The 14,424-nt window shown below is 55.1% G+C and overlaps 2 protein-coding genes across 2 annotated transcripts; one reads left to right on the forward strand and one right to left on the reverse strand.

The window, feature by feature from the left end:
• The first annotated feature begins 6,503 nt into the window (after window positions 1–6,503).
• On the forward strand, window positions 6,504–10,495 carry BDP81DRAFT_198951 (uncharacterized protein). The gene is made up of 2 exons (XM_060582525.1): window positions 6,504–7,976; window positions 8,034–10,495. Exons 1-2 carry the CDS (start codon window positions 6,651–6,653, stop codon window positions 10,251–10,253), a joined length of 3,546 nt encoding a protein of 1,181 aa, XP_060447831.1. The 5' UTR covers window positions 6,504–6,650; the 3' UTR covers window positions 10,254–10,495.
• A 768-nt stretch (window positions 10,496–11,263) lies between these two features.
• Window positions 11,264–13,745, reverse strand: BDP81DRAFT_345536 (uncharacterized protein). Its single transcript, XM_060586094.1, has 2 exons — window positions 13,160–13,745; window positions 11,264–13,098 (listed from the first exon to the last, which is right to left on the reverse strand). The coding sequence occupies exons 1-2, from the start codon at window positions 13,273–13,275 to the stop codon at window positions 11,535–11,537; spliced, it is 1,680 nt and encodes a 559-aa protein (XP_060447832.1). The 5' UTR covers window positions 13,276–13,745; the 3' UTR covers window positions 11,264–11,534.
• Between the last annotated feature and the right edge of the window lie 679 nt (window positions 13,746–14,424).

Here is a 14,424-nt window from a genome sequence, read left to right on the forward strand (position 1 = left end):
CTTGCAGTACTCCTCGCAGTGTAAAAACCAAGGGCCGTGGCAACTATAATGACATACTGCCAAGACTTATCTCGGAAACCCAAAAAGTCGTTTGACTCAGGCCATACTGGATATTGTTGGAAGAGTACCCCTGGTTCGTCACCACTCGCCCGAGAGGCGACGAGCCTTGGTGCGATTCACGTACACCATATTTCGAAGAAAACACCTCAGTCATGTCTCCATGATAGAGGCTAAGATTCTATTCATGTCCCCTCACAGACATGAACCACAGGGCTACTTCATAGACCGTGTAACAGGAAGCCCGTATTCATGCCGCTGGTGTTCAACACCGATCCCGCTACGTGGTCAGCAGCCCTGTAACACTCACGGACTGTCTCTAGAGAAAGAGGTTTTTCAAGAAAGCCTTGCTTGAGCTTCAAGGTAGCATTGGTATGGATTAGGTCGTGAAAGAGAAAGTGTACGACTTTGCAATTGGCGTCAGTGAATGTCCCTTGACTCAAGATACAGCCCACGTTGAGTACGCCTCGCCCGCCCACCCTAAGAGGTGAGTCTATGAGACTCCGGCAATAATTCACCTTGTTACAAAAGTCATGAAGCGGACTACGCTGGGGTCAAGGCTTGTCACGTCATGCTTAAGCCTCTCTAGGTTTCGCAACCCCGTGGGCCGTTTGTAGTGCTAAGCCGCGGAACGTAAACCTGGCCAACCTCGCCAAGCTTGATACCCACTTGGATAGGAACTCTAACGATGGCTTCCCGTGTGTCCTGAGCCGCAAGCGGGCTGGAGTCTACGGGGATTGACTGACGCGGCTAGCTATCAATCGCCATCAGCCGAGTCGGGCATGTCTCCAGACCGTATAAGACAAGTCTCGGTGCCGAAAAGCTTCAACGGAGGGGCGGCATCCCCACCGGAGCAAGCACGGCCTCGACCGGACGGACCTCTTGACTGCAGCAGAAGATTGCGCAAGTTTTCCTCGACGGCATGCCAGTGCAACGTACTCTGAATAATCTCAGAAAGTGACTCAGCGAGACGACGAAAAGAAAAATCTGTCGAGGTCTATTGTAAACATGGCGAGAGCCAGACCGTGCGAAGCGGCTCAGCCCTGCGAAGACGACGCAACCGGAGTCGTCAGCGCGGCCGGTTGTTATGGTAGCATTCTGCCTCTTTCTCGCAGGACCCGAGCTCCGACGGCGGGGACGACGTTGGCCGAGTCGCGCCGGAGTGTGGGGATGGCACTGCAACGTTGATCCAAGATTGGAAAGGTTCCGGGTTCCACTGCCAGCATCACAACGCGGTCCCTGAAAAAACAGGAGTCCCCCTTTTGAGTGTGAAAAATGAAAAGGGTCACCCCTTGTTCCCATCCACTTTTGCGGAGGGAGATGAGGATCCAGAAATGCGGCGCCGCATTGAAAGATTTGGATATGAAGTGATCGGATGTCAAGTCAGATTTGGTGGCTCATGCCCGGAGCCTCATCAAATGCGGCCAACACGCCATGCCGCGTTGTGGTACTTTTTTGAGGCACGACTCGTTGGCTTCCCTAGTATGAGCATCAGACGTCAGCTGCTGGCAAGATTCGTTCTAAATACGTAGGTAGGACGAGATGACGGGCAGTAGAGTTGACCGCCGCGGCGGGGAGCATTATTAGGGAGCGAAAATGGGCCCAGAATATCCGTACTGTAGGACGAAAGGGACGGCTCGGAAATCCCAAGAATGCCGGGATCGGCGCTAGAACAAGTCGCAAAGATGTATTTTCTAGATCGACATAAAAAAAATTGCGTGGACCGGCAGACTAGGCTCGTAGACTGGTGAGATGTGCGTTGTCCTGTCTCGGCCTCTCGGAAGGGCCTAGCTAGCCGTCAGCTGGTGAGAGCACGTTGCCAAATGGCGAGATCTGAACGGGCCGGTTGGAGATGGCGAACTTTTCTCCTTCTCTTTGCTTCCCTTTCTCGAATTCCAAGGAGGGTGCAAAGGTGGCTGTGCTAGGTCCGGCTGCGAGGGACGAGGCGGGCAAGCGCGGCGGACAGGTGGGAGGATGAACCGAAAGCGGGTGGATTTGCCGCGACCTCGGGCTGCAGTGGACCACTGGAATGGAATGGGTATGGTGTGGACTGTGGATGAGATGATGCGTGGGACGGGGCGCAACTGGGGAAGGGAGGCGCCGCGAAGCTATTTTTACCTAAAGCTTCTTGTGATTGTTTCTTTGGGGGTGTGGTCGTTGAATGCGGTGGGACGAGGCCTTCTTTGTGCGCTTTGTACGTGTATCCGTAGGGTGCTACCGTTCGCTTTCCCTTCCTGGGCCGCCCTGCTGGGAAGACCAAAACCTTGTGTCCGGATCGAGTAAGAAGACTCGGGGGATTTGCACTGTTGCACACGAGGTCTGGCGGGACGCCGCGTATACGGTTTTCCTCTTTGTTGGGCCACCCGCTGGCCTCGATAGCTTTCGTGTTCGATGGCTTGGGCAGGGGGTCGGTGACGAGTGAAAGCCGCTCGTCAAATTGACCGGGCTCGGCCTGTTCAGTACGGGCTGCTATTGTTGTTGTGATTGTTACTGTTGTTGCTGTCAGTCAGGAAAGGTTGGTTGGATGCACCAGCGACAAAGTTGCCCCGGACGCTAGCGAATGACGAACGAGAAAAAAACGAAGCAGGAAGATGCGTGAGGAAAGGGAGAGAGGGGGCAAAGTGCACGTTGCTGCAGGAACTGAGCCGCAAACAGATGCGATGATCGAGAGGGAGTAATCATGGTACTAACAGAGATGAGATCCCAGGTCAGCAGGATCAGACGGGATAGCAAGAACGGCACCACGTCGTCCAATGGCTGGTATCAAAGTACGTAAAGGTTGCTCTGTATGCAGCGTGATACATCAAGAAGAAAGCCTCAATCTCATGTGAGAAACCGGACGATGAAAGATGCTGAACAAGCTGCCTTCAGCGGAGCGCATGGTGATGTTCAATCCCCATCACGTCACTAGGTGTGCAGCTACCGACATTAGATGATGGAGGGAAGGCAGGTTCCGGATGGCGAACATGTTCCTTCCTAGAATCTCATCTCAGTGCTGGGAAAGGAAGGTCGGAAAATAGAAACGGGACGAAAGTCAATTGAGACGGAAGGAGCCATCAAGGTCAGACGTGGTAGGACCCGGGCAGAGCTGTGCCTTCCCGCTCAAAATGTGTGTCAGGCTTTGAAGAGAAGGCGCCAGATGCAAAAGTGGCAGTACCAACTTCCAAACGACTCACATACGTAGCTGTTTTTCAAGTTCCAAATCACCAGTTCAATTATCCCCAGACATGGATTAGATGGCCGTGTTCAATTCGACCTCACCTGGGAAGAGACAACCCCGCGGGACGCCTTACTGCCAGCTCGCCTGCCCTGCCAACCAGGCCGTCTGATGGCCCTTAGTCAACGGATAGACAATTAGCTCGCTGTGGTGAGATCTGGAGTACATGATGTTCCAGAGGGAGAAGAAATATCTGTGTGATCCTCGGCCCAGCAGACTCGACTGGCACGTCTTCTCGGCTTTACAGCGCCTTGCCCTCCAATCAAGCGAAGCACGAGCTCGGTTGGGTTGTTTCTTGATCCTCCCATCCCCCTGAATCTCTCGAACATGGCAGACGGCTAATGGTGATCCAGGTATCTGTATGTAGGCTTGCAGACGCCAATGAGCCATTTGTTTGGGTCCAATAAGCCAAGAGAACCGCTGTCCGGGGGTCATCCGAGCCCAGTGGCATTAACATTGGGAATTGAGGGGAAAGTTTCAAGTACATGCCCCGTCACCAGCAGCAACTAAGAATAAGCAAAGTTGTGGAAGTAAGGTTAGGGACAACAAGAATACCAACAACCAGCGTTTGCCGTCCTACCTATTCCCCGAGAGCTTGGTATACGGATACATTGAAGCAGGAGAATGGCGAAACAAAAGCCAGAACAACAGACGCACAAAGCACGAGAAAATAGACTCCGTTTCGTACGCCGCAAAGCACGCGTCCATTCGGCAGTCCGGGCATTTCATTGCAACGGCACGCGACGCCTGGGAAAGGGCACTGGCAGGACCCCGTGTTTCCGGTTTCTCGGGGTCGGGTCCAATCGCAGGTCTGGCTGCAACCCCGAGCTGGGCCAGCGTAGCATCGGACCTCGACCTTTTGACCTTGGGGAGTCTGGAATCTGCAAGAACGAAAGAAACCCCCGAAGAGTGCGCATCACTGGACACACATATACGGAGTACACACACTGACACCATCCGTACGCAGTATGCACAAAGACACGCAGCGCTCATGTGGCCCGACCCGGTTTCGGTATCGCCTCAACTTATACTACTGGATCCCTTACGGATATGTAGGTGCGAATTCAATGCAGCACAGTCCGGTTGGTCCCATACGAATTGCCCAATTTCACCCACCAGGTGGTGCAGATTCAGTCGCACCCACAGTCACCTGAAGAAAAGGAGAGTTGCCAATTCTCGCTCACAATCACATGAGAGCTATACGAAGTGGAAAGGTAAGGGCTTTCTCCGCCAAAGAAAATGGAACCGGGCAAGATGAGTGATGCGCGAGGGGCGAAGAAAATCAAAAAATCCAAGGGCCCATCGCAATTGCATGGCGCTACCTGAACGACTACCGTCGATGCCGGCGCCCAGCTCCCAGTTCCGGGAGTTGAGGGACCACCCCAGGCTAGGCCATGCTGGGCTAATGCAAGAACGAGGCTGCCCTGGGCTTTGCAGCTTGGTGAGTTGAGATGAGGTGAGCCTGAGCTGAACCGGGCTGGAGTAAGTGAGGGACATGGGGCTTGATGGAACGGAGCAGACATCTCCCCTTCATTCAGAGAGTCCCAGCAAACAGTCCTGAGAGTCCTTTGTTGTGAAATCTCATCTTGGAGCAAGCCGAACCTCAAAAGGCTACGAAGCACACGTCGCCCTCTTTGCCCGCCGGCCCCAGATCTGTCGATCGAAATGGCGATTACTGTTACATGGCTTTTCCACCGTTGACCCGTTGTAACCTGTGCTGGCAGAGCCCCCTTTACCTTGCCGTCCGAGGTACTTCAAGATGTACTTCTTAGAGACCACCAGACCTCACATGAGTGGTGCCTTTTTTTGGTGTGCATTCTTTTCCATCCTGTCCCTCCATCCAAGCCTGTTGTCTCCACTCCGCACCCCCAAAACGTCATCCCTCAGTCGGATGAGTGACCTTTCCCCTAAAAACGCCACGCAAAGGCTGGTCCTGGGGGCCCTCAATAGGTACGTGTACCGTGGGATGGAGGGCACAGGGAGGAACTCAAGGAGGGATGGAGGAGGTACGGAGGTACATGGAGAGAGGGTACGTACCGTTTTGAAGGAGGGATGAACGGAGGATGTGAGGTGAGCCAAGTGGGGCCTTTGCCGCATGCACAGTGCTCCAAAGGGACGAAAAACTGCCAACAACGCTGTTGCGGATTTACCGTGTTGGACCCATCGTAAAAATCAGAGTGACAACCTGGAAGAGACTCAGAAATGATGGAAGCAGCAGCGGAAGAAAGAGAAAGATGCACCAAGCCGGGGCTGCCCTTGCCGCCGCGCCGTGGGAATATGTCATCCACATCCATCGCGGCGTCGGCCATCATCAGGCTCCCCAGAAAAAGAGAAGGAAAGAGAAAGGAAAGAGACGTGGAGTGAGGTACCTTCCACCTTCCCAACTTCCCTGGTCCGTACGGATACCTTACCTTAGAACGCCTTACGTACCCTGTCCCTACCGGCACCGTTTTCTCTCCTAGCTCTGGCCCTGGGTTCTTATTCTGTTTTCCTCACCTCACCAACTTACGTACTCTTCACCTTCAATTGACTCTGCCAAACACGTAACGGCCCCGTTTCCCATCCACCGCCAGCACCAACGGCTGAGGGAAAAGCGCAGCACTTGCACAGCACAACGCGCCATCCCGAGCAAAGCCTCACACGGGCAGACAGACAGACAGACAGACAGACAGACAACTGGATCTAACCTGACCTGACCAGACCAGGTAAACCTCCACTCCCTCGACACCCCTCCCCTCGTCAACCCGAGCCCGTCGTCCCCTCTTCTCGCCCTCATCCACGTCTTGAGGTCTCTTCCTGGTCCGTCCTGTCTTGCAATACCTACCTTACCGACCTTAACTCGCTCGCTCTGTGTATCCGCACTATCCCAGAAACTTTCTTTCCAGGGATCCGGTCTCTTGTGTCTTACCTCTTACACTAGACCCGAGCAATGTTCATGGTCTAGGTAGCTCGTACATGGGCTTGTGCACGCCATTCCATTCCATATTCCCACTCTTCTCTCTCGGTCTCTCACAAGGAACTAGGTCTCAGTCCCGCAGTCGCCGTCTCTTGGCTTGTACTTCCGCCCTTTGTTTGAACTCATAATAGCCGCCTCCGCCCGCCGTTCCCTCCTGCCACCTGGAAGTCTGCTTTGCTATCTCTGGTCTGGACTGAACTGTTTGTTTCCATTTCTGCTGCTCGCGCAAAGAAACGGGAGAGAAGAAAAAAAAAAAAAGACTAGCTGTTTGTTGGCTGCGAGATCGCTCCTTCAGCTCCTACCTTACCGTACTACCACCACACGTTTCTCTTACTTGCGCCGCAGCGAGGTGACATTCACGCCAGATCCAGACAAGGACTAGACTTAGCAAGACTGAAAGACGGCTCGCGGCTGCTGATTATGCCCAGCATGACGTCGAGTAAGTTGTCGGTCTCTCGCGCCTCTCTTAAGTCTTCTTTAAGCCACTTCTCCTTCTCTTCCTCACAAGTCAACCTCACAACCCCCGTCTCGCCCAAATCACGCCGCGAAAGACACCACAGCGTATCCGAGCCCGTATACGACCAAGCTACCCACGGAGACGCCGCCGTTACCAACGCCAACGGTTACACGTCCTCCCGCCCGCAGCGTCCCGCATCCCCGAAACGATCACAGACTGATGCTACCGTCAACTCGCCAACAACTGCTGCGAAAATCAATGCCGGAACCCTGAATGTGACGCTTGAAGAGAAGGAGAAGACCTCCGAGCCAGTGCTCGCTCCCACTCGACCTCCCAACAACAGAAAGTCCCGATCTTGGGGCAACCGTCTGTCTGCTCTGTTCCCCTCGCTCATCATCCAACCCACAGATCAGCCTCAGACTCAATCACCGCCTGCCCTGCCTCAGCTGCAGCAACAACACCAAGTACCGATTCACCGCAAGCCGCTGCCCGACGACACTCCTCCCGCATCGTCTCCTTCCGACAGCGCGCCCTCCTACCACACGGCTGAGCATCCCACCGTGAGATCTGTGACGAGCTCCGGCCTGGGTCTCGGAATTGCTCCTGCGGCATCTGAATCCCTCGACCCACCTCATCCGGCTGCTCCCTCTGATGCACCGCCTCCTATTCCTAGAAAAATCGCCCCCGCACCTCTAGACTCTTCAATAATATCATCCCCCACTGCCGATCAGCCTCTGGTCTCTCCTCCTCAACCTCCAACACCTACAACACCGAGTATGATGGCTGCCCCATTGCCGCCTTCCGAGGCGCCTCCGCCAATTCCCGCCAAGCTGCGCAAGGAGAAGAACTTGCCAACGCCTCCCGCAGTATCACACACCAACGATGCTCCTTCACCCAGAGCTGTCTCCCACCCGGAGGCGACGTCACCTGCGAAACTCAAGAAAGAAAATGCCGCCGAGCCTAGGAAGCGAAGCAGCTCCTTCCTCGAGAACAGAAAATCCGGATTCCCCATGCTGGGCGTTCGCGCCCCTTCGCCAGATGCACGGGGCAGGAGCACCTCTGCACACCCACCCGGGGCCAGAACCGACACCACCGGGTCGAACGAAAGCCACAGCCCAACCCGCGACGAGAGACGTGGACGCTTGCGCAGATCTTGGCTGCCAGGTGGTGGAAGATCAAGGTCGAATTCGCACGACGTTTCCGCGGCTGTGAAGAACTCACAGGCGTGGGTCCTGTCGCCTGATACGCCTGGCGAGTACAACACGTCGTTTTTGCTGAATGCTGAAAAAGTAAGCTTTCTGTCGCGTGCTGCACCACATCGGATGGAGACACTAATTCACTCGCAGGTGCCGGAGTTGTGGAATGAAAACGGCAATGTCTACGTTTACCTTCAACCTAGAAGCAGCAATGCCGGACCTTCGTTCAAGGTTCCGAGCTTCTCCATTATAAACTCCATCATCTTCAACGAGCTTATTCAAGCTGAAATGTCGTCGCCATCAGGACGGAGCCGTGGGAGAAGTTTCGGGGGTAGTCTGTCCGTCGACGATGCGCTTGTCAGGGCGACCACTTCCGGGTCCGGCTCGCCTCCTGCGGAGGACCCAGACAGCCCTGGCGAGGGCGAACTGAAGTTGTACCTGCCGGCGACGCCCCCACAATACACGCAGCCCGGAAACGGTCTCGCCGCGCCGGGACCCCAGCTCCGTGCCGAGGTCGACCGCGCAATCGCCATTCGCAACCTCTTTGCGTTCTTGACCGGCCAGCCTCTGGTGGCCACCAAGGCGCACCCCACCACCTTTGCCGCATTCCTGCAGATCTCCAAGTTGCTGAAGGAGTATGGCTTCACCAACGCGGATGGGCAGTCTTTCGGCGAGGCCGTTGACCTCAGCTTCGGCTTCTTCATGGAGCAATTGTCGCTTGCAGATGTCCGTCATAGCCGCGAGAAGACGCTCGAGTCGTTGATTCTGGGTGAGAGTATGAAGTCAATGGACTTGTACAACGAGGCTTTTGCGCACGCCGTCGGCAAGTACACTGCCATTCTGGACTTGAACTCTCCTCTGTTCGAGCAGGTATCACTGTACACCAGACAGCGGTTGGAGCGCGCGCATCTGGATCTCGTCAACCGCCAACACAACGTCAACATTAGACTGGAGCGATTCGAGTTCCCCTCATTGTTTGCAGGTATTGCCAGCTCTACATCAGACCCAGGGCTCAAGGCTGTCCGCTTCAAAGTGTGGGAGAAGTACTTCAGCAAGATGAAGCAGTTCGTCATGGGCTACTACAAGACCAGCTTTGGCGCCTGGCCCCCCAAGGCTAGCAGCAAGAAGAACCCCTTCTCTGAGAGCGGTCTCAACCGTTTGGTGTTGAAGGCGCTCTACTCTGACATGACCGCGATGTACGACCTTTTGGTTGACCGCGAAAACATCACCACCAGAGTAATGGATGGAAACGCCGATGAAGATTCTGCCAAGTCCACGGATCCCCTCTCGATTGTCAACCTGCGCAAGATGCTCACCGAATTCGACAACTCTACGCCTCCCGTACTGCCGCCGATTCCATTTGATGTTCCGAAGTTGCCCACGATGACGTCGATTCTTGCGACGTACGACAACCTGTCAGCCAAGGAGCAGGCCAGGTTTGACAGAAAGATCAAGGAACACGAGTTGACGCTGGTCATCCAGAAGGCGTACAACTGGGATGCCAACAGCGTCAACATTCCCTTCCTCATGGAGTTCAAGGACTTTGAGCAGCACGAGGCAAAGGGAAAGAGCGCGGCAGATCTCGCTGATCAGCGCATTGGCTACTGGCTCTTCCTCTACGTCGTCATTCAGTCGCTGCCCATGCTCGTGGTTGACGCGCCCAACCTCAGGTTCAACGAAGGCGTCGAGTACTTCCTTTGCGAGCCGCCCATGGGTAACCTCCCGTGGGTCGAGGATGCTCGCCAGGTTCGCAAGATGTGGTACGAAGTCTCTGGCGGCAATGGCTATGTCGAGCTCTCGGCCGACAGCGTGCTGTTCAGTGTGGAGGCGGTCTACCACCGCAGCCACTGCTGGCTCGCGGCCAAGGAGTGGGAAGGACTGGGCGGCGCGGACGCCCCACCCCCACAAGACACTGGCATGTCCCCTCTGGAACCGCCCCGGGCAGTTTTCCCTGGTCCGGATGGCATCGTCGGCAGCCCCCCGGCTCTCGGCACAAGTGGCACTCCGCCCACGCCTGGGTCCCCACAGTCCCATCTCCGGCCGCGTAATGCTTCGCCAGGCGGACGTCAGCTTGGCAGCCGCAACGCCGCGCACCGCTCCAGCATGATCTTCGGCCTCGAGCCCGTTCCGTTTGATGAGGGCCTGCCTGGTGACCGCAACTCGCGCGTCGGCAGCGCACGAAGCAGCTCGGCCGGCTCTCGTCCTCTGAGCATGGTTATGCCGCGCTCACCCTCTGCCACGAATTTGCGTAATATGTCTGTTGACCACACCCACGATCCCGCCACGTCAACCATGACCTTTGACGACATTCTCGGAGGCGGAGGTGAGGAGAAGAAGACGACCAAGAAGAAGAAGGGCAAGTTCTTCTAAGCGACTTACCACTTGCCATGAGGTCTTTCATGCCCGTCGTATGGGCCGAGAGACCTGTATTTATACCCCCACTTAATACTGTGTGCGTATGCGTTTGGTTGGGCAACATTTTGCCTTCAAGCACGGTTGATACCTGCATTTCCACCAAGCTATTGCGGGTGATTGTTGATTTGAATCTGCATAAAAAAGGAGAACACAGCGGCATTTACGATTACGTCCATTTAGGGGAGACTTGGTTGGTTGACTGCCTCAAGGGGCTTTCAGCATCAAAAAGACAGTTTTGTGTAGTTTGCGTTGGTTGTTTCATGGACATGAGACCCCCTAAAAAAAAAGAGCATCTTTGATATTTGGAGATTAGCGGCCTCAATAGGATGATGGCAAACCCCCCTTTTTCATAGATCGATAATGATATCTGCCTCGGTGGATAGAGGCGAGAAGGAGGTTTATGAATACAAAATCTTTTGACCGAGCCACATCTTGAACCTATGCATTGTAGATTACGAGTGATTCCGATGCAATCAGGCTCGTGAAGTACACCACCGGAACCTGGCTCACTATGGCCGCAAGGCTCAATGCTCAATGCCTGACGCCGCATCTATCACGTAGGGCCTTGATATAAATTGCCCTCTTGCTGCAGCAGAGGTGTCTATTCTAGCAGCAGCATCAGCAGCACCGTGACTTGGAAGGTGGTCTTTACATCTAGCTCCGTCAAAAATTCTGCTGTAATGTGCCGAGGATCATCGACTTGACTATTTTGCTGACAAGGATTTCCTTCGTTTTCGAAACCTCGTAACTACTCGGTCAGCTGGGTCATTTTATAAGTATTCTGATTTGAATAAGCGCCGAGGTGGAAGCGGGGAGAAAAGGGATTTGCTTTGTGGGTAGAGTATACTTCCCTTCTTTCTTTACCTACCTTATAATAGGATAATCGGGCGGCTTGTGTGACCTTCTCTTAACTCGCATTCACGGGCTCTCGAGACTCTCTGGCAGAAGCGTGACCATGAGATTGTGTTGAATATTTCGCAGCACCCTAGGCTAGCTCGTGTTGTATTTATAAGTACGCCGACGGACTTCTTAGTAAATTAGGCGTCAATGTTATCTGTCCCACGATGGCGATTCCCGTCAGTTTCTCACCCGATGAGTTCAAGTCTTACGAGTTTTACAGCCTTGACATGCATTTTCATATGGCGGAACCACACCCAGACCATCGATTATTTGGTCAAGCATTGCAATACCACGCATGACATCTCAGCATTCATTTAACTCATTCATTACCCCCCCTCAAGGGAGATTAATCCTATACTTCAAATCATCCGGACTAACACTCGTAGGATCCTCCACCTGCTTAATCCACACCACAGACTTATCCTCATAGACAACCTCGACATCAAACATGTGCTGCGACTCCCGCTCGCCAACCTGTTTCACGATAGTCTGGTTCGCCTCCTTGTAGCTCTCCAGCATACTCAGCCACGTCTGCGTATCCCACAGCCCGTCGCGCCGCGGGTACTCCCTAAACAGCCGCAGCGCATCGGCCCGCACGCTCTCGTCCATGCAAAGCATCGTCGCCGCGCCGAGGGGCCAGGTGGGGCTGTTACTGTCCATTGTGAACATTTCGCCCGAGGCGTTGAGCAGGCGCTGTTGGAGGGCGAGGAAGTGTGCGCTGAGGTCGACGTAGAGACGGAAGCTGGGTGTCATGGAGGCGAGGATGTCCGTGTCGCAGTAGTTTGCTGTGAGGATCGGGATCGAGAGGTACGTGGAGTGGATGCGCAGGCCCAGGGCCTTGAGGTACTCTCTGTCGCACTTCACCTCTTTGGCTTCTTGCGCTTCGAGGAGGGGCGAGAAGCGCAGGCGCCAGGCTTCGACGTAGCGGTCGTGCGCCTTGACTTGCTCCGGGTTGATGGGCAGGCTGACGTTGGGCGGGAAGGACGGCGCTTTGTTACCCGTCCCTTCGACGCGGAAGCCGATGATGAGGGGCGCGTGGTGGATGACGTGGTGTTGGGTTACTTCCCACCAGCGGTGCGCCTCGTCGAGGGAGTCGAAGGCGTCGGGCATCTCATCGACGGCGTAGCGCGCGGTTTGGCCGCGGCAACACCAGGGGACCTGCTTCTCCGTCTCCTTTGGGTGGTCTCCGTTGTGGCTCCAGGACTGGAGAGTCAGGCGCTGGAAGTTTGTGGCGATGGCGTTGACGAGGGGATCGCGGCGGGACGCCTGCGTCTGCTTCTGGGACTTCATCTTCTTGGCCCGGCGCCGCTCGTACTGGTCGAGGATGTTGTACCCGTGGTTGAGGTGCGTCAGTGCGGACCTCCTGTCGCCGTGGAGGGCCTCGAACATTACAAAGAGGAGACACGTCATGAGGACGCTGGGGAAGGTCTCCTCCGTGGGCGGGGACTTGACGGTCAGCTGCAGCGCGCGGTTGTAGTATTCCAGCGCGTCGGCGAAGTACGGGCCCTTACCCGTGAGACGCTCCTCGCGGGTGCCGCTGCCGAGGGCGGCGGCGCCGATGGCGAAGGCGGCGTTGCGGACGGCCAGGTCGGAGCGGGCGATTTGCGGGATGGTTTCGGTGATGAGCTGGGAGGGGAAGACGAGGGTGTCTGCGGCGAAGGAGAGCCATTGGTCAAAGTGGTCCTTTTGCAGCTGTGTTGTGAAGACGAGGCTTTGGTAGCCCGGCTCGATGGAGAAGGAGGAGCTGCCGTTGGAGGTTGCGATGAGTTGTTTTGATGAGGCTGCGCCGAGGGAGGAGGAGGCGTTTGGTGATTTGGGTTTGTACCCCTCACATTCCACCCGCCGCTTGAGGCAGTTTTCACATGACGGCTTCGTCTCGTCACATTTTATCCTGCGTCGTCTGGAAGGATGTTAGTACGATGAGAAGAGATGAGATGTCAATGATGGATGAGTTGACTTACTTGCATGTGACGCATCCCGTCCGGACCTTGGGCTTGCTAGCCCTGGTTGTAGGCCCGGCGTTGTGAGGCCAGTTCTCGAGCGCAAAGGTGAGAATCTGGGGACCGGGAGAGGGCATCAGGGCCGGAGTTTTGTTGGCCTTGTTATAAGTGAGAGGCTGAGAAGTGAGGACAAAAGTGCCTAATAGGAAAGGATTATTGGAGTTTCCGGGTACTCGGGTCTCGGAGACTGTGTGTTCCCGCTAAAATGTCTTGGTACAGATGCGAGGTCGCCGGCCGTAGACTATACGCATTTCCTGAACCGAGATACCTGGCGCCTTTTTCTGACGGGCAGCAGCAGCAGCGGTTATTACACAAGGTTTCGATGTTGCTGGGGGTTGGATATTTCTTCCCCCCTTCTCTTTGTTGTAACCTTGGAAGCGCTCAAAGGAAACGAAGGAACGATGTATTATTGCTGCCTAAAAACGCTTTTACATCATCCGTAATAACCCTGGTCTATCTCGTATGACGAACGGGCAGGAAAAAAAGAGGAAAAGAAGAAGATAAGATGAATCCTTCCGCAAGTCAACAGGTTTGAAAGCTGTCTTGTCAGGCAGGTTGACAGAAGGGGAAATTTGACATGAGGGAGGGGGGTTCGTGGAGGATAAAACGTGGGGCACTATCTCGGACTCCGAGCTATGAAGTCAAAAAGATTGTGAGGAGAACACGGATTCCGTAGAGATCGAGGAATTGGAAACATCGGGAAATGCGCACCGCCACCCGTTAGCACGAGTTGGCGGCATGGCACGCATGGGTGCCAGGAGATCAGACCCCTTGGCTGAGTGCAACATGGGTGGGTTGTTTGGCTGTCCAAAGTCAATCAAGAGGCGCCCCGGGTACGGGGGGGTTGAGCCAGGCAGCAGTGAATCGTGAATCGATGACGGCTAGATCACAACATTACAAGCACTACCTAACATCGGTTAAGCATCGATGAGTTCGACTTTCTAAGCGCCGCTGGGCATGTGTAGAAACTATCCTATTGTAAGCCTCGAAAACCTCTGGGGGCCGTGGCTGTGTTCGCACATGTTCCTGACTGCGCCGCCGTTGGGCAGGACGTCTGGCACAGTCTAGAACTGCTAGCTAAGGTAGGTCGGCAAACGATGATCGGATAACTATGCCGCCCCGCGTGGGTGTCTGTGTGACCACGTTCGACTTCCAAGTTGCCGCGCGGGCGCGCGGGAGAGGGGCAGCGCCCCCGGCCGTCCTACGGTCCCAGGCTGTCCCCAGCG

This window comes from Colletotrichum phormii (assembly GCF_030913505.1).
Source record: "Colletotrichum phormii strain CBS 102054 chromosome Unknown BDP81scaffold_6, whole genome shotgun sequence".
NCBI lineage: Eukaryota > Fungi > Ascomycota > Sordariomycetes > Glomerellales > Glomerellaceae > Colletotrichum > Colletotrichum phormii.

Bases quoted from the DNA above. Each gene is read 5' to 3' on its own strand.
- BDP81DRAFT_345536 (XM_060586094.1), bottom strand. From the start codon at position 13,275: ATGCCCTCTCCCGGTCCCCAGATTCTCACCTTTGCGCTCGAGAACTGG. The intron at 13,099-13,159 runs GTAAGTCAACTC...ACATCCTTCCAG, and splicing joins ACGGGATGCGTCACATGCAA to ACGACGCAGGATAAAATGTG.
- BDP81DRAFT_198951 (XM_060582525.1), top strand. From the start codon at position 6,651: ATGCCCAGCATGACGTCGAGTAAGTTGTCGGTCTCTCGCGCCTCTCTT. The intron at 7,977-8,033 runs GTAAGCTTTCTG...ATTCACTCGCAG, and splicing joins TTTTGCTGAATGCTGAAAAA to GTGCCGGAGTTGTGGAATGA.